General features: G+C 36.4%; 1 protein-coding gene and 1 pseudogene across 1 annotated transcript in view; both read right to left on the bottom strand.

Annotated features, from left to right (window-relative positions):
* The window catches only part of DCDC1 (doublecortin domain containing 1), a 145,046-nt gene that overhangs the window by 85,870 nt on the left and 31,413 nt on the right, over positions 1 to 27,763 (bottom strand). The window contains 1 exon segment of the mRNA XM_058662276.1: positions 13,002 to 13,016. Within this exon segment, the coding sequence (XP_058518259.1) occupies positions 13,002 to 13,016 (15 nt within the window).
* On the bottom strand, positions 6,077 to 6,872 carry LOC118759372 (Golgi phosphoprotein 3-like; annotated as a pseudogene).

Raw genomic sequence — 27,763 nt, 5'->3', positions numbered from 1 at the left:
CATTTATCCCAGGTTTTGGTAGTGAGACTTTATATTTTAAAATTTCATTAATTTCACATAGCATTTATTCACTTAAGGGACAACTCCTACATTTTAAAAATGAATTACATTAATTAATTGCAGAACAGAAGAGCTGTTTTCATCAAAAATAAAGTGAGCAGGTGACCTCATGGGGATGTGATTTTTTTCTACTACTGCAAACAATATGTCTCCATAATTAGACATGTGTGTATACATAATCCCCCAGAACAATATAAAATAAGGTCAAGTAAACATGGAGCTACTGAAATGAAAATACTGTGACAATAATTAATATTCCAACTGTAAGAAACTTTATAGATGAGGCATGAGACAGCAACTGATGAACAACAGCAACAAAGGACTATATTCAACATGTACAACATGAAAGTAGGCTTAAACATTTAAAGTTAATTCCTAAATTGTAATTATATGGTACACATTCATTCTGTTAATCTGGGGCAGGATCCAATGGGAATATTCATAACCGAGAGCTTGGTAGGAACATCAGTGTGTGAGGAGGGAAAGTGCCTTATGACCACGCCCTCCCTGAGCATTATGCTAATCAGTCCCACAGTCTAATTTCCCTCAAGGATTGATGAACAAGTATAAAAAAATAGAAACTGACAGGAAACAGATGACCGAGACCCAATTTAACCTCATTTGAAGAGACAATATACCTTAAATTGATCTTCAGAAAGTACAGGTTATGAATAAGATAAAGGAAATGTGCTTTTATTGTTTGATTTTCTTAAGGAAAAAGATTGCTACAAAGTATAACTTAAAGACATAATAATTTAGGGTAATTTATACTTTTGGTCTTTAATAATTGAACTGTTATAAGAAACAAAATGAATATAAATACTTCTGTAAATAGACCTAAAGCAAATTAAGTGTTTATATATACATAATATTTTAAAATACTGGTTTCATACAAGTCAAACTCAACTGGTCATTTTAACTTTTTAACTGTACATAAAAAGTTATATCTATATAATATATAGATATGTACACAAATGTGGGTGAGCTTTTACATCAAATTCATATCAAAAGTGGGTTAAAATTTCCTTCTTATAAAACATTAAATTTACCCTAAACAAATTCAAAAGTAAAAGTGACTAAAATACAAATTTCTGTTCAATACTAATAATGAAATTAAAGGTTATAATATGTTAAATGTATGTATGTATATATATATGAGACATATGCATAATGTCTATATGCATGTTATGTGTACATGTACTTACATAGTCCACATTTGACCAACATTTTAAAATCTTTTTAACTGTCATTTAAAATTTGACAGCTACTTCTGGGGCTTAAAGATGGAAACAGCAAGTCCCATTTTCAGAACAGGCCTTTTTTGTTCTGGAAAGAAGTTTTGGAGCAGCCTTTATTAATTTCATCAGCTTAAGGCAAATAAGGAGAGGGGTGTCACAGGGATTTATCTGTGGCTTGACAAAGCTGCGTGTCCCACACCTCTGGCACACAGAGTGAAGGAACATCTAGGGCAGAAAGTGGGGGAGTTCCCAACCCGGTCCCTTTAGCAATCAGGGCTGTTAGCACAGCTTCTCTAATGCAATAAGATGGTCCCACCAGGATGTACTAATATGAAAGGATATCAAGAAACTTCAAAAAGAAAGAATCCCAGATAAACATGGAAGCTGCTACTAATCTAGGTAGAAAAGGAGGGTAACGAAAGATGTGGACATCATTTGCCCCTGATTTCAAAAGATTGTTGTAGAAGAGATCCTTAAGTAGATGATCAGCACAGATACACAAATAGCCTACTGCTCATGAACCGGGAAGTTTAAAAGCAATTGTTGATTGATAGGTATACAAACCCTGGTGTGAACTCAGAACCTGTGGATAAGTTAAATACTACTTTTAACCGTTAAGAACTACTTGGACTTGCTCGACTACTGTGTAGATAGTACTCATTTGTTAAAGGGGCAGATTAAGTAAATGGGATTTGGAGAGTGAGCCAGCAGGTGGAAAATATTCTCTCTTTCTTTCCTCTCTCTCTCTCTTATAAATACATGGCTATATAAATAAATAAATAAATAAATAAATACCTTAAAAGCAATATTTCTGAAATAAAATATCCAGATGTTATATATGTAGGGAAACAATGCACTTTTATACATGTGTCTTATTGTCTATATATTGAAGATATTCTGCTTGACAAAACTTTATACTCAATTCAAAGGTTACTACTATTTCTAAGAAAACTTGAAAATAATAAGTAGTAAAACATAGCCATGATAAATTATCCAGCATTTGACTATATTTGTAATATACATGGATGTCTTTAAAAAATGAAAGCCATTCAAATAAGGCCATTTTATTATTTTAGAAAAGAATATCAAAAAATGCATGCAGGATTAAACTAAAGGAATAATTATTTTCATAATGTGCCCTATAACTCTGTCCATGTCTTCTAACCAAGGATATGTGTCCTGTACTCACCAAGTGGCTATTATTTGAAGATTTGTGTTATATTTTCATAGAAATACCAGCATTACAAAATACAAAGATGTTTCCCCACGAAGTATGAACTCATTAAATGCATTTTTGTCTTGTACTTAAACAAAATATGTCATAAAACAAAGATTGTCAAAGCAGAAAATATAGCTAAAGGATTATGAGAATGTTGGAAGAAAAAAGAAACAGAGTATCCTAAAGTTCTCACAAGAGCCAAAACACCAGGACATAATATAATTGGTATATACATTGGTATAAAATATAAGCTATTGTCATCACCATTGTTTTTGTTTTCCCCAAAACCTTTTCTCTTGACATTTTGAGAATTAATTACATGGACATAAGTACAGTAATGACTCACTTTTCAAATTCTGCTTTCTACAGTTATACCTAAATATAACAAAAGGCTGTTTTCTTTAAATAGTGAATAACCCTTTTGAAAAGCCATCATGATTAACATGCTGCATTGATATTTATTTTTCCTGACATTGGGCTATTTGGGTTACACTTACTGTTCAGTGTACAATGACATTTTAGAGGGCATCAAGAGCTAAAACCTACTTTTTTATTATATCAGCATAAATGTACATTTATAAAAGGAAAAGGGGTTATGTTAATACAAGATGTAACATCTAAATGTCACAAAAATGATAGGTTTGAAAGTATTAAACTTCAGAATCTCTGAATAGCATTCATGTTTCAATCCCACAGTATGACTTGGTTTTTAAATATTTTTTCCAAATACAGATTTATAAGCATAGGGGATCACAGTCTAACTCTAATGTTAAAAATTCCACATTTACCCTAACTCGCATGAACTGGTATATTGGTCGTACACCAAACCTATAAGACATCTGTATTATATTGCCAGTCCTTACTTTTAATAAATTTGGTGAATTGAGACATAATTTTGCTCAGATTGGATAGCAGATTTTTACAATTTTTATTAATATAAAGAAAACAATTTTATGAGCTTCCTGGGTGCAATTCTAAGACAATTATACTTCCCTCCCTTTCAGTTTTCCTCCTTCATCTCCCTTTCTATTTAATTTTTACAGAAATGTTATTTAAGTCCAATCTACAACCACAGGCTTAAGGCAGCATTAACTATAATATATAAGCAAAACAACAGAAAGATCACAGTTCCAGAAGAGTATAAACAGGAGCTAAGAAACAACAATTTCTGCGCATGTAAGCTACTGCTTTTAAGTAATGATGTTGATTCTCATGCATGGCTGGAAGAAGCACAGAAGTGATCGTTAGCAAACACAAGTCCAAACAGGATTCAACTTGGAGCAGTAGTGTTCTGAAGGCCGGCCAGCTCCTGCTTGACACAGTGCTACACACACACACACACACACACACACACACACACACACACACATACACACACACCCCACAAGGCTCACATTAAAACTAAAAACTTTATAGTAAAAGTAAAACTAAGAGCTCCTAAAAAGCAAATATTTTTTAATAAATTTAGGCTAAAAAATTAGTTACATATGAACTAAATCTGCAATATAATCCATGACCTAAAAAACAATCTGGGAGATATAACATTTACAAAGTACATTTTTTAAAATGTATCTCAAGGAGCAGCTATTGTAGTTCAGTGGGTTAGGTTACCACCTATCACATTGGCACCCCACAAAAGCAGCAGTTCAAGTCTGGGCTATTATATTTTTGTTCTGATTCAGGCACTTTCAAGATCATAGATTATTTATTACTTCAAATTAAAAGACAGTATACTTATTAAGGAATCCCTTCAAATTCAACTCTAGAATTATACACCATCTAGTACTTTTGCAATGAATGTTAACCAAAAAAATTTTGACACCTAAAAGCCCCTCTAGTAACATGAACTATGGAAATATAAATTTTGCTATTTAATTTGTTCAATGTATAGTATTTACACTATGAAAACAATGATGGTACAATAAATAGTGATAGAGTAACAATAAAGTTGTAAAAAGCAAAGGTTTATAGTCTTACAATGTGCTGATCATCATCATTGCATATAAAAAGTAAAACATAGCAGAGCTTTCTGTTACAAAATTCTTACTCATCTGAGTTGTAGCCACTATTTGCTAACAATTTACATGCGACATCTGCTAGGACTGATAATGACTCCCCCAACCCCCACCAAACCAAGTGTGAGCAGATAAATGACACTTTGGAGCAGACATTAGTTTACTTGTGGACAGAAAAGGGAAAAAACTGTACTCAAGATTAGTGCTGGTCACAAGTTTCTTCCTTACAGAAATTATAAAAATAGTTATCACTCCCCTGCCCCTTGCTTCGGTCACTGTTTTCTGGTGGCAAATAGACCTCCCATTGGAAGAGAAAGAAAGAGTTGGGTCTGACTGGACTCTGATTTTTTTTCTGTAAGATATGCCATTCATGGTACCTTTTGCCTGTGCATCTCCTTTATTTTTTTTTTTCTTGCAGGGGAGTGATAACTATTTTTATGTCAGACAGTCCAGCATCCCATTGTCTAGATATGGCCAATAGGAGTCCATCTTTGATTTAGACATAGAGATGCATTCTGCATTGCATCTTCACAGCTGAACATGATAGTTTATTACACCGGCACTATACATTCCCTTAAATGAGAAGCCATGAAACAAAGTCAACAACAGGTATGAAGTTAAAGCAAAAAATTACAGCGCCATGGAGTTGAAAAAAGTGCCACCAAATAACCAACACATGGGCGAAGAAATGAAAAAGAAAGCACAAAGCCCAAATGATGCCACTGTGAGATTCATGAGCCAACGATGAATTCATAATAGAAAAGAAACTATTTGGAGGAAACAAAAATCAAAACACACGGGATGCAGAAAAAAAAACTACGGAAAGGGTTATTAATCTTACAATTTACATGAAGGCCATCTTATATCCGAGAGAAAATATGGTATTTGTTCTTTTGGGATTGACGTATTTCACTGAGCATAATGGTCTCTAGTTGGGACCATCTAGTTGCAAATAGTATAATTTCATTCTTTTTAATGGCTGAGTAATATTCCATGGAGTAGATTACCACAGTTTCTTTAACCACTCCTCTTTGGACAGGCATCTGCATTGCTTCCACGTCTTTCATATTACAGATTGTGCTGCTGTAAATATTATATTACAGATCTCCATCTCATATTTCCTTTGGATATTTTCCTAGAGGTGGAATAGCTGAGTCATATGGCAAGTTTATTTGCAATTTTCTAAGCACTCTTCATACTGATTTCCTTAGTGGTTGTAGTAGCCTACACTCCCACCAGCAGTGAAGGAGGGTCCCTTTCCCCTCACACCCACACTAGCAGTTGTTGTTAATAGAGTTCTGAATGTAGGCCAACCTCATGGGAATTAGGTGGAACCGAATGGTTTTACAAACAGAACGAGGAAGGCTTCTCCTACCAGCAGAATCCTGCATACATACAAAAGAGAAAAAGCCACCCACCAGTTCATAAAACCAAAGCCAATTGCAGTATGGGAAAGTACAAACCATAGAAACACAGAAGTCAATAGAAGAAAAAGATTACTGCTTTACATCATCAAGGAAAGAAAAATGTTTCGTTGTGAGCAGTTACTTAATGAGCGCTGCCACCACCGCCCACAGAACCTCCTTGGTGTTGGCCTTCAGACATTCCACTTTTGGGGCTAGCCAAGAAGCTGCCGCACCCTCTTTGTGACTAAATCATATTGCTCATCCAGAAGAAGAGCAAAGGTATTCTTCAGGACATCCAAGGCATGGCTAGCTAAAGGAGGGCCAGCAAGCACTTGTCCATGCGGTGAGGGTCGTTCACCCACTTGTCCAGAATTGTTTCTGATACCTTCTTGATGAGACACTGCTTAACGTTGTCGGTGGTGAGCAGACGTGTTGTCACGTCAAAAAGCAGAAAGTTCTGTTTCTCTGTTGTCACTACACCCTTTTCCACCAGGTCTTTAGCCAAATGTTCCCACATATTTCTTAACAGAAAATGCAATTTTAACAGGTTCCAAGCTTCACCACTAAATAATTCAATCCAGTGTTAGACGGTTTCCGGAGGCTGCGTCTCTTTAACATCCCTCAGGGCTTCATTGAAGAGCGCATCTCCTGTGTGAGCATCTGACTTACAGATTGCCTTTCTTATTAACAGACGTTTAGGTCTCATTCCACAAGCCTCCAGTTGAAATCTTCCTCTCAAGTCTAATTCTATTAACATACAGCCATGTAATCCAAATGATACACAGTCATTGCAAAATGATGTATAGCCCTGAAGATTGACAGACACGGGAAAGCAGCGGAGGCATCAGTGTGGTTCTGCAGTGACCACACACCCAGCGGCAGTCAGCGAGGGGCAATCCAAGCCACACTGGCCTGCGCTGTACTTCTCAGACATCTCTTCTTTAATGCACCTGGGAAAGCAGCAAAATATGTCCCCCACCATCTGTGCGGGAAGCCAAGCTCCTGGTTTCAGCCATTCATTGAAGAGCTCTCTCTGTCTCTCCGTCTCATTCTGTAACTCTCCCTTTCAAGTAAATAAATGAATCTCAGGAAAAAAAAATACTGACCTCAAAAAGTTCATTAAAAAATAGAGACAATTTTCATGATACTTCAACCTGACTGAATACCAGAAACATTTATGCAGCATTTTTAAATAGTTCTACTTGGTTATTTGCTTTTATTTTTAAAAGAGAGGTAGAAAAAGCAATGTCAATTACCAATGCACTTTTCAAATATCACCCCTCTCCCCACAAAAAAAAAAACAAACAAAAAAAACAAACAAAAAAAACGCACAGCTGAGGATGAGCCAGACAAAGCCAGGAGAACAGAATTTGACTCAGTCTGGGTCTCCCATACTAGTGACAGGGAACCATGTACTGAGCCATAACCACTGCCTTCAGGAAACTGAAACCAGCAGTGGAATCAAAAATCAAGTCCAGACACAAAGCTGAGGGCATGGCAAGCACTGCCCAAACCTCTGTGCCAAATGCCCACCGTGGAGACACTTTTGGCAAACTAGATTTGTGGTCCTGCCCCAGACATACTGATTATAAGTGAACAGAATGATAACTCAGGGATTCTAATGGTCTTAAGCTTCAGAAATATCAAGACAATGCTGAAGTCTCAGCTTTTAGTGAATCCAAATTGATAACTGAAAGATGACAAAATAGTCAAAATTGGTAAAAAAAAAAAAAATCAGACTCGTTTCACTCTTTCACTGGTTTATCATCAACAAATATGTTTTGAATGCTAACGAAGAACAAGGGCACAATGCCTGACAAAGGTGATGACCACTTGGATAAAGCAGAGATGTTAAGAATCATAGTACCTTCTACCAAATTTTCTATGTGACTGGCACCTAGTGATACAACTGTTTTTAAATATCATCTAATTTTTAAGGGTCTACAGATGATAGTTCACAACAACTCCATAATAAATTCCATTTTACAGATGAGAAAAACAAAAACAGGGATTATCTAACTTGTCCGATGCCCTAAAACCAGCTAAATAATATAGTATGGACTTGAATACAGGCAATATAACTCTAGCACATCTATTCTTTAAAAAAAGAGATTTATTTCTTTTTATTTGAAAGGCAAATTTACAAAGAGAAAGAGAGACAGAGAGAGAAATATCTTCCATCTGCTGTTTCACTCCCCAAATGGCCACAATGGTGGGTGCTGAGCCAACCCAATGTCAGAAGTCAGGAGCTTCTTCCAGGTCTCCCAGGTGGTACAGGAGCTCAAGTCCTTGAGCCATCCTCCACTGTTTTCCCAGGTGACAAGCAGGGAGCATATTAGAAGTAGTGCTGCCCGGACATGAACTGGCACCGATATGGGATGGTGGCACTACAAGGTGGAGGCTAGCCTTTATCCAAAGCTAGCCAAGAAGCATCTTCCAGGTATCCCATGTGGGTGCAAGGGTCCAATACTTGGGCCATCCTCCACTACTTCCCCAAGCCACTAGCAGGACACGAAATGGCATACATATTGGATGCCAGCCACCATGGACATAGGATTGGCTTGCTACACCACATTGCCCCACTCACTCTTTATGAAATGGTTGCTCCTGCAAACCCGAATAGGATTTCTCATGTACTTTTCAATATGGATAGACTGGAAGATTTTCAACAACTTAAGCTCTTTTTTTGTTTTGCTTTCTTTTTCTTAGGAGTTTTTTCTTTTATTAATCTCCTTTAAAAAAAGTTTTATGCTATTATCATTTTCCATAATATGGTCTTGTAAGATAAGGATTCTCCCATCCACTCCCCCTTTCTTCCTTCCTATTCTTCCCCCGTATTGTTTTCCTCCATACCATTACAATAGTAGAGTCCTTCAGTAACAGTCACAGTCCATTATTCTGCTACTTAAGTATATCATTGCAAGGTTTGTATAGACAATGATAGAAAATCTAGTATCATATTGCGAAATTTAGTATCATATTTAACAGTTTCTTTGGGAGTCTTCCTTTCATTCAGAGTTAGAACTTCAAGGTATCTTCACTTCCTGGTGTGTGTTCTCTGCTATACAGTTCATCTATGAGAACATATGTGTGTACATGTTAACCCACATATTTATTTGCTTTGTATTTTGCATGAGTGTTGCCTTATGTAAGTGAGAAATGTGATATTTGTCCTTCTGGAATTGAGTTCTATTACTGAGCATAATGATCTCCAGTTGGGACCATTTTGTTGCAAATGGTAGAATCTCATTATTTTAATGGTCTTTTTTCAATTCACTGTAGGCAGTCAAGAGCAACCAAGACTTTCCCTTTACACTTTGCTAGTAAATTCCTTCAACATACTATCCAGTTTTCTCATTGGAAGTTTATACCTCCCACAAACACCAGACAGAATCACTTAAAATTTTCATTGTTTCACAACAAAGATCACCTTTCCAGTCTCCAGAATTGTCTTACTCACTTCCACTTAAGACCTCACACAAACCACCCCTAACATCAATAAATCAAAAATCACACCAAATAGAAATATGTAATAGTTCAAATCACATCAAAACTCTTCCAGACCCTGCCATTACCCTGATCCAAAGCTGTTCCACTTATTTAGTTATAGTGATATCCCAATTCCTAACTTAACAAATCTGTCTTATCTCAGACAAACACAATAAAATGCCACAGACTGAGAGGCTTAACAACAGAAATTTATGTTCTTACCATTCTGAAAGACCAAGGTACGCACAGGCTCAAGATCTAGGGAGGACTCTTCTCAAGTCTTTCCGGTTTGGAAATGCTGTATTGTCCCATAAGAGAGGGGCAGAGAAAGCTCTCCAGTGCATTTTTTATAGGGCTATTAATGCTAAAAGGTCTCTTTTAATATTACTTCCACACATAAGCCCTCTCTTCCCAAAATAGTCATACAGAAAGTTGAGGCTTCACCATATTAATTTGCGATAAACACAAATATCCAACTCATACAACAGTAGTTGGTCAATTAATTAACAGGAATAAGAATTATTACTAACTTTGAAAGTAACATAGTTAATGTTGATCAAAATAATGAAATATTAACATTTTAACTAGCTAGTTATATTTGTTTTTTATTATTCATTGATTCCATTGTATTATGTGATACAGTTTCATAGGTACTGGGATTCTCCCCACCCCTCTCTACACCCTCCCCCCATGGTGGATTACTCCACCTTGTTGCATAACCGCAGTTCAAGTTCAGTTGAGATTCCCTCATTGCAAGCATAAACTAAATATAGAGTCCAGCATCTTATACTCCAGGTATATATGAATATGTAAGAAAATTAGAATGGATGTGAATCTATTAGCTTCCAGGGCAAGTGTAAACCATAGTATAGCTATGCAATGTTAATTTATAATAATCCAAAAAGATAGTTGCACTATTTTCACAACACTTTTACTTTTATGTATATATCCTGAAGAAATCTTAATATGTGGATATAAGAAGTAGTGTGCACACAAATATTTATACAAACATGAAATGTAACAGCAGTTTGGAAATAAACTAAATGTCTGCCAACAAGTAATTGGATAAGAAAATTACAGTATTTCATTCAGTAAAATACTCTATAAGAGCTAAAAAATAAATGCATAATAGCTTGTATATCAGCATAAATACAAATCACAAAAGTAATGTTGCAAGTGAAGAATGAATTGCATATGTAATTTCTTAAAATTATGAAAAGAGCAACACACATATATATAAAACACAAAATATAAACTATCCCTAGATATCCGTGATCATGGCTGCATTTATTAAAAAGGCACACAGAAGAGAATGTTGTATTTATGCTTTATTTGCTTTGAAAAACCTGAAGGAAAAATTTGGCAGACTGAAATTGGACTACATAAATATTTGTACTCACTTTTGATGTCTGGAATATTTTATCAACTTAAAGAAAGATAAATTAGAACTAATTAGATATTCTTAATAATGGAATGCTTATGGAGCCAGACTGGGGAATATGCTACATCTCTCGGGGGGGGGGGTTATATTTTTGTTTTTATTTTCACTCATTCAAAAAAAAAGTTTTTGTTTTGTTTTGTTCATTAATTTCCTCAATAACTCATGAGTCACACAATAGCATCATTTGCTTCAGGAAGGTTCTTTTTTGGGGGGATTACCCCCAAATCCCCACCCCCTGACAGATTTTCCCTATGTTGCTACAATAGTACAGTCCTTCATAAGGAGTCACATTGCTGGTACGGACAGTGTCAGATAGTCCAGCATCCCATTGTCTACACATTTCCAACAGTTTCATCGGGAGTCGTTCTTTTGTTTGGAAGCAGGAATGCATGTTGCATTGTACCCTCACATCTGGATATAGTAGACTCTAGTACTTTATCACTATACACTTCCATAAATGAGAAGCTATGAAACAAGGTCAACAACTGGTATGAATTAGAACAACAGTCACAACAACAACATATTATAGCACCATGAAAAAACACACCACTGAATAACCAACACATGGATGACCAAAAGGAAACACAAAAGTCTCTGGAGAAAAATGATGCCACCATGTAATCCGTGAGCCAGTGACGAATTCAACAAGAGAAAAGAAATTATTTGGAATACATGAAACAAATAAAAAACATCAAACACAACAGTCAGGAAGGTTCTTGATTTCCTTTTTCATTTCTTCAACAACACATTGGTCATTCAATTGCATATTATTTAATCTCATGCAGTTGTAATTTTTTTTTCTCTCTGTTGTTGTTTTATCTTATAACTTTTCATTTAAAGGGATGTATAGCAACTGTGTAGTACAGGCTATCACATACAGATGTGAAGATACAATGCAGCATGCATCTCTACTTCCAAATAAAAAATGAACCTTTAATGAAATTATTAAAGGTGTCTTAGCAATAAGATGCTGGACTCTGCCATTGTCCATGCCTGCAATGTCAAGATACACTTAAACAGTAGAATGATGGACTTATGGTTGTAAAGGACTATACTGTTGTAATGACATGGGGGAAATTGGAGGGAGGCGGGGACTTGGGGAAAGGGGAAGGGAAATCCCAGAGCCTGTAAAATTGTATCATGCAATAATAAAATAAAAAAATAATTTTTCAAAACAAAGACTTCTCAGATAAAACAGTTTTTAAAGAATGTTCTTCAGGTACAAGTAAAAAAAAATTCAAGTGCATACTTGGATTTATTCAGCAATAAAGAGTATCAAAGTCATCTTTTATCATTTTTAAAATCTCTTTAAAAGACAGCTTTGATGGCCAGCACTTTGGCATAGTAGGCTAAGGTTTCACCTGTTACACCAGCATCCCTTAGAGGTGCTAGTTAGTGTCCTACCTGCTTCACTTTTGATCCAGCTCCCTGCTTATGGTCTGCTGAAGCAGCAGAGGATGGCCCAAGTTCTCCAGCCCCTGAACTGATATGGGAGACTTGGAACAAGCTCTTGGCTCCTGGCTATGGATCATTTGGGAAATTAACCAGCAAATGTAATATTTCTCTTTGTATATCCTTTTCTTTGTAACTCTGCCTTTCAAAATAAAATTTAAATGAATTTAAAAAGAAAACTTTGAAAATAAAAATAGTATAATAATAATTGTGGAGCATAACAACATATGTAATACTAAAATATATGGCAACAAGAGTAAAAAATAATGAAGGTGATAAAAAGAAATACATGTATAAGTTTATATATTACAACCAAATAATAAATATAAGCTAAACATATTGTAAAAATCTAAAAATGTATCCTGTACAGCCTATGACAATTACATACATAAAACAAAACAAATGAATATAGCTAACATGCCCATGGTAGAGATAAAATAAAACAACTAAAACAGCATTTACTTAATTCAAAGGAAAATAGTAAAAAGTTTTTTTCCTACTTTGGAAACAAAGAACAAGTGAGACAAATGAAAAGATAGCATATGTGCAGTAAATCATATGTAGCTAATAAATATAAATATTGTAAGCATATCAATTAAAGAGAAATTACAACACCCAAACATGCCCATAAGTTACATCTATAAGATAAAGATATCCATAAGTTAAAATATGAAAAACAACTTTCCCATAATAGTTGTGAAGAAGAAAACTGGATTTACTCTATCAATACAAGATATACTTTAGAAAAAATATTGCCAGAAAGAAAAACAAACATTTTACATTGATATTTTTAAAAGCCAAATAATCATGAAAATATAACAATCCAAAACCAAGCAATTAAAACTTGTCAAAAATATTATTAAAGGGGTGAGTGTTGTTGCTCCTCAAGTTTAGGTACTGTTTCAAATGTCGGCATCCCATATGAAAGTGCCACCTCAAGTCCAGGTTATAGTCTTCCAATGGAACACCCTGCTAATGCATCTGAGAAAGCAGCAAAAAGATGGCACAAGGGTTTGGGCCCCTGTGCGCTACGTGGAAGACCCAGATGGAGTGCCTAGTTCCTAGCTTTGCTGACACAGGCCTGGTTGTCATGGCCATCTGGAGGGTGAGCCAGCCTAAGATATGTCTCTGTGTCTCTCTTGTCTCTCTGTCACTCTGCCTTTCAAATAAAAAATAACAAATAATTCTTTAAAGAGTAGAAAACCTTGGTAGAACTAAGAAGAAAAAACAAAACAAAACAAAACAAAAACCATCATTTAAACAAGGGTTAGAAATACTTTAATAACGCTGTTCAATTAGCTTGTGCAAACTGACATTTAGGAGTACGTCAACCAACAAAGCAGAAGAAACATGGCACATTAATTTAGATCATATTCTGAGCATCAACTCAAATCTGGCAAACGTTCACAAACTACAGAGTATGTTCTGTGGCACAATTAAAAATAAACTAGAAATTGATTATAAAAACACAAACCTGGATCCAAGATGGCTGAATAGTCGTAAGCTTCATCGACTTCGGCCACAGGGAACGGGAAAAATTGAACAAGGACCACATTTTCACAGCACTGATTGACAGTCATTTTTGATGGAGGAGTGACAGAACAAAGCAGAGAGTACATGAGGCAACAAGTAAACAGGATGGCACACTTCTGCAGCTGGCCACACAATCCAGCCAGCTGCTAAAGGGAGAGTCACCATCTTTCCAAGTCAGGGTAAGAAGAAGCTGCCATGCATCCTTCTAGTAACAATTCAGTTAAGAGAAAATCCTACTGAGCCCATTTTGGGGGGTGAGTGGACAGAGAGGTGCTTGGGGTCTCAGTGACTCCCTGGCTCTGGGAAGGGCCAACCCCATCCAAGTATAGCACAGTCACACAGCTGATCTCTGTGCCACTGCCACAAGCAGCCAGAGTCCAGGTACTCTGTGACCGTGGAAGCTTTAGGTATAAGCCCTGAAGCTGCACTCACTGATTCTACATGATCCAGTGTGGTTCCTCTCAACTTTTGTTGGCTAACACCAGCAGCATTCCATAACAACCCAGACTCAGCCTGCGGAAAGTGCCTGTGTACCTACTAGCCCGCTGTTCCCAGGAATCTCAGGCAGAAATCCCAGCAAAACCCTTGCATAGCTTGTGGGAACCGGGCTCAGCCACACTCAACAATGGTAAATGAGAACTTCTCAAAAAAACACAAAAGAAACCAAACCAAATAATGAGAAATCCAATCCTAAGATGACAGAAACAAGTCACTACCTGTCGATTTTACCTGAATGTAAATAGATTAAACTCATCAATTAAAAGACAAGGAGTAGCAGACTGGATCAAAAAACAGGACCCATCTATCTGTTCCCTAAAAGAGACGCATCTTGGGCCTGGAATAGTAGCCTAGCAACTAAAGTCCTCACCTTGCATGCGCCAGGATCCCAAATGAGTGCCGGTTCCTGTCCTAGCCAGCTCGCTTCCCATCCAGCTTCCTTCTTGTGGCCTTGAGGATGACCCAAAGCTTTGGGACCTTGCACCCACGTGGGAGACCTAGAGGAGGCTCGTGGCTCCTGGCTTCAGATAGGCTCAGTTCCAGCCATTGTGGCCACTTGGGGAGTGAATCAATGGATGGAAGATCTTCCTCTCTGTCTCTCCTCTCCGTATATCTAACTTTCCAATAAAATAAATCTTTAAAAAAGATACCCTGAGTTACCACTCCCATGGGAGTGCACAAACTAACTAGGTCGGGGGTTGGGGTGGCTAGACAGAGAGGCACTCAACAACATCCATGAGGGCTGGAAAGCTGAGCAGGTTAGATGGAACTAAGCCCTTCGACATTTACAGGAGCCAGATGGGATATGGGGCAGACTGGACTGGTCTGCTACACATATTGGCAAGCCAGGGTAGGGGCGGGCCTGGTGGGAGTTATTGTGGGTCGCTCTGACTGGGCTGTAGCTCCCACTGGTTTATGTGAGGGCCGAGTGTGTGCTGGGCAGAGCCAAAATGGCCTGCAACACTCATTAGTTCTGGTGGAGGTCGGGGCTGAGAACAGAACCAACCCAGCCATTACAACCACCAGCTGATCAGTGTGATGGACTGTGGCAGGCACTGTGCTTGCTAGTACATATAGGAATCTGGTCTGGGAACACCTCCAAATTTCTTTGGGGATCCCCTCAATCGAAATGGAGGACTCAGAACATTAACCAAGAAAAGATGGAAGATGGAGCAGGTCAATCAATCACCTCAGCTATATGTTGGCAGCAAAATACTGGACAAGGGGAGACTCTATGATGGACTATGTTAATCAGTATATTCTTCAAAAGCCTTATCGTACCTGGAGTGGCGAGATTGGCAGTGATTTATGACTGGTGAACTATCGGAACCACTCGAGCAAGGTTCTCGGAGCGTGCCCTACATCTGGGACCCGGGTGGGGTTAGTGGGAGACTGGGTGGGGATTCTCCCTTAATAATCCCTTTACCTCGGGTATATGAAAGAAACAATAGGGAAATGGTGGTCTTACCCACTTTCCCATAGCCCTTGCACCTTTTTACAATAATTAACAATGTAAAATAAAGATTGCCAAAATATAATAAAAAAGATACCCCTGTACCTCAATTAATCAAAAAATGGTAGAAATCACAATTCAATAAAATCAGAGATAAAATAGTAAGTATAACAAGAGATATCTTAGAGATACAGAGACTAGTCAGGAACTGTATTAGCAGCAACCATATGCCAACATATCAGAAGACCTACAAGAAATGGCTAGATTCCTATACATACATGATTTACCTAAACTGAATCATGGGGTAATGGAAACTAGAGTATCAGCATACAAAGAAGCACAGTACACATCTCCATTCCTGAATAAAAGAAAGGCCCCAATAAAACTGTAGGATATGCCTTGACAGCAGGATACTAGGTTTTCTACAATTGTCTAATACCTGCAGTGTTGTGACACATGTAAACAACAGAATGTTGGAATTGTGACTGCAGTTGTCGGACTATACAGATCCTTATGTTAATAAACTGGTTGACTTAATTTAGTGGACAAATTCCTAAAAATACTACTATAGTGCTAAAGGTCAGGGAAGAAAAATTACATGACATATATAGCTATACCTACAAATAAATTCAATTGATAATTACAAACTTGTACCTCCAAACAAAATTCAAGACATGAATGGCCTCATGGTGAGTTTTACTGAACATTTAGGAGATAATACAGATGATACATGAACTTCAAAAAAGGAGAAGAGAGTAAATAATTCTGAACTCTTTTTTTAAAAGATTTGTTAGTTTTATTGGAAAATCAGATATACTGAGAGGAGGAGAGGCAAAAAGATCTTCCGTCCAATGATTCACTCCCCAAGTGGCCACAATGGCCAGAACTGAGCTGACCCAAGGCCAGCAGGCAGGAGTCTATGTTGGGTCTCCCATGTGGGTGAAGGGTCCCAAGGCTTTGGGCCGCGCTCAACTGCTTTCTCAGGCCATAAGCAGGAAGCTGGATGGGAAGCAGGGCTGCCGGGATTATAACTGGTGCCCATACTGGATCCCTGGCGAGGACTTAAGCATCTAGGTTACTGCATAGGGCCCTCTGAACTTTTTTTTTTTTAAGATTTACTTATTAACTTGTAAGTCAGAGCTGCACAGAAAGAGAGAGGCAGGGATATCTTCCACCTGTTGGTTCACTCTCCAAATAGTTGCAACAGGAGCCATGAACTTCAAGGTCTCCACAAGTGTGGGGTGCATTCTCTTCTGCTTTCCTAGGCACATATTAGCAAAGAGCTGGATTGGAAGTAGAGCAGCCACAATTCATGAAATGTTGGCATTGCAGGCAGCAGTTTAACTTAGTGCACTACAACACTGGCCTCCTGAATTCAGGTTTTGAAATCAGTACCATCCTATTACCAAAACCGGAAAAAGATACTAGATGAAAAAGAAACTAGTCAATATCCTTCATTATTATATACACAAAGTTATTAACAGCACTATAATAAACCTATTCCTATAGTAAACATAAGAATGATAGTGCATGTAGAAAGCATAAGTTTATTCCAGGAATGTAAGGTTTATTTAAAGTTTATATACAAAGCAGGGGCCAGCATTTCGCCTGGCAGTTAGCATGCCCGCATTGCACATGAGAGTGCCTGAGGTTGCCTCTGAGCTCCAGATCCTGACAAAGCTGACCCTAGAAGGCGGTAGTGACAGCTCAGGTTTTTGAGATCTGGCCACCAATGTAGGTAGCTGATACTGAATTCCCAGCTCCCAGCTTTAGTTCCAGTCTAGTCCCACACATTGCAGGATTAGAGGGAGGAAACAAGCAGATTGTAGTACTTGTCTTTCAAATGAACAAATAAATACTTTTTAAGCAAAAACAAATAAATATCATTTACTGCATTAACATTTAAATATGTATATGAAAATCACAACTGTAGGGAAAAATATTTCATAAAATATGCCATATCAATTATGACCTGAATAGCCAGGCTTGAGAACAGGAAATTTTCATAGTCCCAGCAACACTGTAAGTCAAAAGGCTTGCAAAGAGTAAGGGACACTGACCAAGTAAGACTCACACCTGGAATACAAAGATGGTTCAATACATAAAAATCACTATTAGAGGCCAGCACTGTGGCACATCAGGTTAAGCCAATGCCTGTAGTGTCAGCATCCCAAATGGGTGCTAGTTTAATTAACAGTTGCTCTACTTTTAATCCCACTTCTTGCTAAGGTTCCTGGGAAAGCAGTGGAGAGTGGTCTACGTGGTTGGGCCCCTGGATTCATGTGGGAGATCTGGAGACACTCCTGGCCCCTGGCTTCAGCCAGGCCCAGCGCTAGCGACTGGAGTCATTAAGAAGTGACCAGGGGCCCGGCGGCATGGCCTAGCGGCTAGAGTCCTCGCCTTGAAAGCCCCGGGATCCCATATGGGCGCCGGTTCTAATCCCGGCTGCTCCACTTCCCATCCAGCTCCCTGCTTGTGGCCTGGGAAAGCAGTTGAGGACGGCCCAATGCATTGGGACCCTGCACCCACGTGGGAGACCCGAAAGAGGTTTCAGGTTCCCAGCTTCAGATCGGCACAGCACCGGCCGTTGCGGCTCACTTGGGGAGTGAATCATTGGACGGAAGATCTTCCTCTCTGTCTCTCCTCCTCTCTGTATATCTGGCTGTAATAAAATGAATATATCTTTTAAAAAAAAAAAAAGAAGTAACCAGTTAATGGAACACTTCTATCTCTAGGTGTGTGTGTCTCCCTCTCTGTCTGTTGCTCTTTCAAAAATATAAAATAAATCTTTTAGAAACATTTTAGAAATCAACCGCTATAATATTCCACATCAACAAAATGAAGGACATAAACCACATGATCATTCTCAACTGACACAGAAAATATGCATACAAAACTTAACGTGATAAAAACACATGACAAACTAGGAATAGACAGAATTAGCTCAATGTGATAAAAGCCATAATAATGAATACTGTGTGGTATAAACATGAAGGCAGATATTGAAACTAATGTAGAATAGAAATCTGAGAAATAAATCAATGCATATATAGTCAAATATTCAATGATGGTATCAAGACTACATAGTGGAAAAAATTTTAATAAATAATATTAGATAAATTGAATATTCACATGTAATAGAGTAAAAGTAGACCTTCACTTTATACTATATAAAAAATTAACTTAAGATGGATTAAAGACTGAAATGTAAGGCCTGAAACTACTGAACTCTTAGAGGAAAATTTAAGGTGACAGCTTAGTACATAGATTTCGCAATGACTTCTTGGCCAATGTAACAAAATTACAGGCAGCAAAAGCAAATATTGACAAACGAAATGACATCTAACTTTAAAACTTTATGTCGATGAACACAACATCCAATAGTATGAGAAGGCAATGTTTGGAATGAGCGAAAATATCTGTAGTCATACTCACAATAACAGACAAGAATAAATCAAACCCAATTCTCCAAAGTAGGTGTGTGAAGCCCAACAAGCATATGAAAACACACTCATTACCAACCATTATGAAAAGGCTGCAGGGGGCAGTACTAAGCCTTCACCATGTGGGCACTAGTTCCAGTTTCAGATGTTATGTTTGCTGCTAATGCACCTGGGAAAGTAGCAAAGGATGTCTAATTCTTCCATGTCAACCACATGGAAGAAGCTGTCTTCAGACCAGCTCAGGTCCGGCCATTGTGACCATTTGGGAAATGAACGATTGGAAAGAAGATTCTATCCTCTCTCTCTGTGTAACTCTGCTTTTCAAATAAAGATAAATCTCTTTTGTCTATACCTGCAATGTCAGGACACACTTAGATAGCAGACTGATGGACTTGTGACTCTTGTTGAAGGATTATACAATTGTAAGGATATAGGGGAAATCAGTGAGAGGGGAGGAAGCATAGAGAGGAGAGGAGGGTAAATCCTGATTCTATGGAACTTCGTCATAAAAGAATAAAGAAAAATTAAAAATAAAATGAAAAAGAGGCTTCAAGTAAAAAAATCATAGTGAGGTGTCACTTTGTACCCATTACAGCAGCCATCATCAAAAGAACAGAAAATAAAAATGTTGACCAGAATTTCGAGAAATTAGAATTCCTGGGCAAATTTGGTAGGAAAATAAGCTAGTGTATCCATTATAGAAAATGATATGGAATTTCTTCAAAAGATTATAAATATTTACCATATGACCTAGCAATCACACTTCTTGATATATATCCAAAAGAATTCAGAGCAGAATCTTGAAAACATACTAGCACATTTATGTTCATCACTGCATTATTCACAACAGCCAAGAGATAGAAGCAACTCAGCTATCCATCAACAGATAAATGTATAAAGAAAATGTGGCACATAGATACAATAGGAAATTATTTACAAAAATGTCAGGAAATCATCAAACACTACAATATTTGCAAAATTTTAAAAACATTAAGATCTTTCTCTCTGTCTCTCTTCCTCTATGTATGTCTAACTTTCCAATAAAAATAAATAAATCTTTTTTAAAAAAGAATATTATGTTAACCGGAAAAAGTCAAACACTAAAGGACAAATAGCACAATTCTACTCACAAAAATATTTCAAGTAATCAAATTTATAGAAACAGACAATAGAAAGGTGGTTTCCAATTCCAGCTGGGTTTAGGAAAAATTGGCAATAAAATGTTGTCAAAATATGTTGTACAGCATGTAAACACACTTAAAAACACTGGGATGCACACTCAAATGTGCTTTAGGTGGTAAAGTTAAGGCTATGTGCTTTTAAACACAATGATATGAACAAAAAGGTTAAGGCCAAAATGCCCACCATAACCACACTGAAGAGGTTGCAGGGTGAGAACATAAAGAGAGTCAAGCCAATGCTATAGTTTCTGGGGAGCACCCCATACCAAACATAGTAGTCAGTAGAGTTTGAGTTATATCAGCTACTGACTCCAGCAATAGACAAATCACATCTCTGCAGTAAGACCCCATGAAACTCAAAGGACCACTTTCCCCTTCCTGGTACAACAAAGACTTTTACTAACATGCTATAAAAGAATTTGGGGTGTAGCGGGGTGCAATTCTGTGGCATAGTGGGTAAAGCCAGCTCCCACAACACCATCATCGCATATAGGCTCCAGTTTGAGTATTAGCTGCTCCTCTTCCAGCTCAACCCCCTGCTAATGTGCCTGGGAAAGCAGCAGAGGATGGTTTAAATCCATGGCTATTGTACCCACTTGAGAGACCCAGAAGAAACTCTCTTGGCCCCTGGTTTCTGAATAGTCCAGACCGTACCAATATGGCCACTTGCAGATGGAAGATCCCTCAGTGAAACTGTGGCTTTCAAATACATAAATAAATCATTTTAAAACATAAGAAAGAAACAATAGAAGAGGAAGGCAGGTAGGAGTGGATCATACAAAATAGATAATCAAGGCCTAACTTTCAATAAAAATTTTTTTTGAAAACGTACTAATATTTTAAGTTAATGTTTAAAATTTATTATTAGCAAAAACTATAGCAGAAGACATAATTTCTGGAATATTGCATGTTGGCACTGTTAAATAAAACTTATAAATTAGATCTTAAAACATATTCAGTGAAATTAAGAATATATCTAGAATAATTTCATATTGACCATTGTCCATTTTTAAGAACAAAAGAAAAACTCTTCTTTAGTAAACAGGAAGTTGGGGCCAGCGTGGTAGCATAGCAGACTAATCCTCAATACTGGTTATTATGGTCAATTATAGGAGTGAACCAGTGGATGAAAGATCCCTTTGTCTCTCCTTCTCTCTGAAAATCTGCCTTTCAAATAAAAATAAATAAACCTTTAAAAAATAGAGTTTATATCTTGTCTTTCTCTTCAACTTCATGTTTCTAATCCTCTTCTTCCTTAAGAAAAACATGTCTAACAACAATCAGGATATAAGACCAACTGTTCTTTGATGCCTAGAGGTCCCACCCCCACCACCAACCCCAGGTTAAACACCTGCAAAGACTGAAGAAGAAGAGGTATGCTTTTGGAAAGCAAATATAGCCTAATTTCTATTGTAGTCACATTCTTGAACTGAAAAATTTCAATCAAAGATGCACAGTGAACTTGACACTGCAAACATTTACTCCCTTAAAACTATCCTCTCTTTCTTTCTCTACCTGCCAGAGAACAACCCCAGTCTGTTCTCTTTCCACTGCCTAACCACCAGTGTCTGGAGAGACACTGAAGGACTTAAAGTATCAGCCTGATGGTTAGGTGCCAAAGCAGTTATAACCTATGGGGGTTTTGTTTCTGTTTCATTTTGCGTTCTTATTTACCCAATACTGAATTGAACTCTGGTCATGTAAAAATACCTTTGTCATTCTGTCATGAGATGATGTATTCAAGGCAAGAATTAAAGTCTGACTTAATTTCTTTTAATTTTTTAATTTTAATTTGCTCAAAAGAACTTTCAGTGATGATATAACTATATAGCCCCTAAAACATGGCCAGTGACACAGAAATGATGTGTTTCAGTTACATTTAATTTAAATTAATTTCAACTAAAACTACATGAGGACAGTAAATAGGTAGTACAGGGAGAGCTGATGTATTTGGAAAATTAAAACTTTGAGGGCCCAGCGGCTTGGCCTAGTGGCTAAAGTGCTCGCCTTGAAAGCCCTGGGATCCCATATGCTCCGGTTCTAATCCCGGCAGCTCCACTTCCCATCCAGCTCCCTGCTTGTGGCCTGGGAAAGCAGCTGAGGACGGCCCAATGCATTGGGACACAGCACCCGCGTGGGAGACCTGGAAGAGGTTCCTGGTTCCCGGCTTTGGATCGGTGCGCACCAGCCCGTTGTGGCTCACTTGGGGAGTGAATCATTGGACGGAAGATCTTCCTCTCTGTCTCTCCTCCTCTGTGTATATCTGGCTGTAATAAAATGAATAAATCTTTAAAAAAAAAAACTTTGAGTGTCAGCATTTCCCAAGTGGAAAATTCCACACATGATCTTGTGGCAACATTGATCAGAAAATGGGCACACTAAAAAATATTACATTATAAATACAAAATTACCTTTAAGCTTTCTGTGTAAAATGTATATGAAACATGAATTCACATTTAGAGACTTGGATACCATCCCAAGATACTTCATTGTGCATATGAAAATACTCCCAAATCCTCTTCCCCCCAAAAATCCAAACAGCTGGGCACTTCTGGTCCCAAACATTTTGGATAAGTGGGATTTTATAGCTCTGGAAGATGTAAGTCACCTGTTGCTTGCCAATGCTGAGGATTTAGATCTTTCCAACAGCTTTTATTTGTGCTAGAAAATCTTTTTCGAAACTTTTCACATTCACTTCCCAATGACATATAATATTAAGTATAGGTAAATGGGTCCTTGTATTATTTTTCCATGCATGACTATTATGTGTAGGAATTTAAAGTATTTTAGAAATAGAAAAAGACAGATTTTTTTTTAAGAAATTACAACTTTCTAACTGAAACTGACTTTCGAACAGTTAACTTGAGAAAAATTGACTGAAGGGAACAATAAGCAAAAACTGTAATCATTTATACCTTTTGTTACACATATGTAAAAGATGAACTGTATTATTTGAAAAGTATCAATTTGTTGTGAGATTAATGTTTATCCAAACTAACACTGCTGACAGCAGGTGTGAAGAAAGTATCCTGTGTCTGAGTAAAAGGAAGCAAAGCAATGATTTCCAAAATCAGAAACTCATTTTATCAATCATTAGATTTCTTAATAATAAGAGATATTAACTATCAATCACTAACATTGGTCAATCTGAATAACAAATTCAAAATACTAGTTGCTTGGTAGCCCATCCCAAAAGAACATGACTTCAATACAGATTTAGTTCTTCACACACACAAAATTCATATTCTTGCCCATGCACACAGACCTCTTCGGGAGAGTTATTGTTTTGGGAGGTCTTGCGGCAGCAGGGGGTCTCGGAGGTTGACAGAACAGATAGGGTGTCAGGTGAAGATAGAAAGCTGTGCCCTCTCTAACCAGCTGAGGACTCGGCATGATTGTTTTCTTACAAATAATACCTGTGGGTGTTGAAACCATTCAGGGAATCTATCAAATACACTCTTTCACTTTGCTGCTGTAACTCTATAAAATTTATTCTCATTTCAAAAGAGTCATAGGCAATAATACCTGTAGGCGGTTGTGTACTTTAAAGAAAATTTGCCAGGCCTACTTTCACTTGCTTTATCAGAACAATTCTATACTTATTTGAATATTTTAAAGTACTTATTTTCTACCCAACATAATTATAAATTTCAAAATAATACATTCTATCTCAAATATCCTAAATATCAATAGGCATAACATAAGATTAGGATATCTGAATATGAAATTTTGTTCAAAAACAAAATAATGTTATAATCATTTATATTTTGTACAGAGGTTCACACAGGTATGAAAGCACAAAATATTTACATGTAAGTAGTATGTTAGGAAAAAGTGCATTACTAATATAGTAATTCCCCATATCTTTTTCAGGGAAATTTAAAATTGTAGTTTTATAAACTTGGGAAAAAAGTTTATATTTGTATAAGTTGAACAGTAAATAAGTGGAATAATCCTTTTAACTAACCCTTTCCAAATTGGTCAACTTTCCTTATTGCTAATTTACATCTGCATTTTCATTATATCTGTATTAGCATAAAACACATTCAGATAATTATAAAATGTTCAATTATGTAGTCACTCTTCAGAGAGGCAAATTATAAAATAATGCTTATTTTTAAAAATTTCATATTACTTCATTCACAATATATTATAAATTTAAATATTCAATTAGTTAAGAAATACAATGTGATAGTATTTTTGATATCCTGATAAAGATGAACAAGTTTTCAATCTCCAAACAGAACTCATTTATCCAAACATACACAGCTACTTAAACCAGACAATCTACATTCCTTTCATGAACCTTGCAATTTTTAAATAAAACATATTTACTTTAAAATAACATTTTGAAAATGAGTTCTCATTTTTGGAGGAATATTTAACATTAACAAGGATCACTTTCTTCTTGAAAGATACCCAGTGGAGATTTCGATGAAGCATTCAGTTCCTATATAACGAATTCTCATGCAAAAAGAAACATCTCTTTTTTTCCCAAAGTGAGTTATGTAATAACTGCTTTTCATGGCAAAAAGTTCCATTTTTGAGCCAGAGATACATATTTGACATCTGGTAGTATAATTTTGAGAGAATTAGAGAAAAATACGGATTTGAAGAATTTTCTCCTGACCTAAACAGCTTTATGCCAAGTAAATGAAATGTTCCAAGTCATGGATAAATGATGGGAAATAAACAGTGTTTCAACATCCCTTGCTTTATTCTGTTGTCATGTCCCCCACTACCACATACCCATGATAATTACCTATGCACAAACTCTAGGTGGCAATATTGCACTTACTGTACTTTCAAGCAAATTGTCAGAGTCGATCCCCATACATCCTCTTTATCAACATTTTATGTGCCTTGGATCTATAGCCTCTTATTATAAGTGTAATGAAGCAGAAGTTATTGAAGCATTTTATTGATTGCTCAGATCACAAGTTTACTGCCATACTGAATTGGCACCTTACTTGCTGAAGCAAACTGCTGACACCTTTTTTAAAAAAGTGACAACTACATCTATTTCATGACCAGAAATCCATTTTCATCTCTATCAAGACAAGAATGCAATTTTCACTTCATTTAACTGATGTTAGGCCTGCTCGAAGCATGACACTTAGAGAAAGGCACAAGTTTAAGGTTCTTAAAATACTTCAAGTAAGTAGAATGTAGCTTGGTTTCAGTGATAAAATTCTACATTTCCTCAAATCCACAAACAACTTAATATTCCCTCCCAATTTTCTTACCAAAACCTTGGAAAGTAGTTTCATTTTTAATGACTGCCATACTATTTTTATGTTTTTAATAGGAAGTTATGTTTGTATATCATATTGTTCCAAGGTTTTAAGGAACATGAAGAAGTTTGTTCAAAATGTATATATGCTGAGTGGTAATCAGTGAAAACAGGTAAATTAAAAAATGGAATTTTTAAAGTCTATATTGAAAATCAAATAGAACTAGTTACTGCTCAGGTAATATTAGTACCAATATATTATTTTATTCACTAGAGACACTAGCTGCAAACATAAACTTTCAATACTTATTTCACGGGAAACTTAAAAATATGCTAAAACTCTGGTAAACATCTATTTTTTTTTGCAATAAATAAACTCTATAAGCCTTAGATGCAATTCAAGCTACTTTGAATTAATTAAATTCTGAATAGTATATCACTATTTTTGTCTGACATTTAATTAACAAGCTGGTTGAAAGCGTGGGTAAAATGAGTCAACATTAACTTACACCATTTTTTTAGATCTAAGTGCTTTGGCAGAGTTTAACTCGGCCTATTAATTAAATATACTACAATTTTATGCTGAAAACATCGATACATATATTATATTAAAGTTAGGTGGTTTTGTAAATCTAAAATTTGGACCTCAAATAAAAAGTGGAGCCTAATTTTGGAAATATCTGAAATTTCTAAGCCCTTTGCATCAAATACAGAACTTTAAGCACATAATAGTATTTTTTAAAAAGCAGGGCTGTTGAGGAACCAATGCTTTAGGAACATGTTCCTTATAGAGTTTATTTAGGAACATGTTCCTAAAGCATTGGTTCCACAACAGTTAAATTACTGAGTACCTGCTCCAAGATAAACACTCCATCAGATCCTTTGGATGGAAAGGTAACTCAAAATATGTAAATGAGTTACTGCAGTACTGTGAGATAAGTACAATTAAGAAGCTAGGTATAAAGTATAGGGGTAAATAGAGAAGTGATTATGTCTTGAAAAAAGTGGGGAAGTCTTGTCTTCTAGAGATCATTTTTAAGCTGATTGTTGGAAGAATTAGGGACTAGCCAGATGGAAAAGTCCAGGCAGAATGTAACACAAAGTGAAAAGGCCAAGATCTAGGAATGACAGAGTGTGTTCCTAGTTTGTTTGTTTGTTTGATTGTACTGCCTTTGTTTCAGGAAGAATTTAAGGTAATTTATGTTCCAGTCTTTTCATACTGGAGTGATTAGAGATGAGACTCAAAAATGGTAGGAAGTATATTATCAAGAGTTTTGTAATTGATGCTTGAATATGAATTTTATATAATGGAAAACGAACCCAAGAGGACTGATAAGCAGATTTGTTGTGAAGTTTCTGTGTATTGAATGAGTGAAGATAGAAATTGAAGATTAATATGTACATTTACATGATTTCATTTCTGTAAAAGGCAAAAGTGCATTTATGTGTGCTTATATATACTTGTATATACAAAGGAAAATGTTTCAAAGGATATACTTTAACTTGTTCACAGTGATAACCTCTGGGGAATGGGATTAAAGGGAAGGGGATTTACGTGGCTGTCTGTATACTGGGTGGGATATTGTGCTTTTATTTCTGTATTTGAATTTTTAATAAATATGTATTATTTATAATAAAAAAAAATAAAAAGCGGGACTAACTTGCTTAAGCTAATAAATAAAAATGGACCACATACACACAAAAATCAGACATCACTCAGGGCAAAAAATGATATGCTTCTCAATACACTTAAGTAATGATTTATTACAAACCATCTAGGTGCACAATTCAAAATTAAAATTACAGAGATAAACTGTTTCCTTGGAGTCGACACAAATGGAAATTGTCAATTCTTTTAAAATATATTGCCACAGTTTGGACAACGTTCCAGAGGTTTTAAGAAATAGTTGAGTATGAGTATATTTTTTGTTTACTAATTTCCTTTTAAATCATCAAGTAAGGTATAATTTAATCTCATTTCTCCTTATCTGATCATTTCTTTGCAAAATGCAAGGAGTCAACAGTGGAATTAAAGTTCCTTCAAATTTCTTAATAGTCGATGCTTTTGTCCTTGTCTTAACCAACACAGGCTCTAGGAATCT

The sequence above is a fragment of the Ochotona princeps genome, chromosome 4 (assembly GCF_030435755.1).
Source record: "Ochotona princeps isolate mOchPri1 chromosome 4, mOchPri1.hap1, whole genome shotgun sequence".
Taxonomy (NCBI): domain Eukaryota; kingdom Metazoa; phylum Chordata; class Mammalia; order Lagomorpha; family Ochotonidae; genus Ochotona; species Ochotona princeps.
This window is presented reverse-complemented; position numbering and strand designations above follow the sequence as displayed.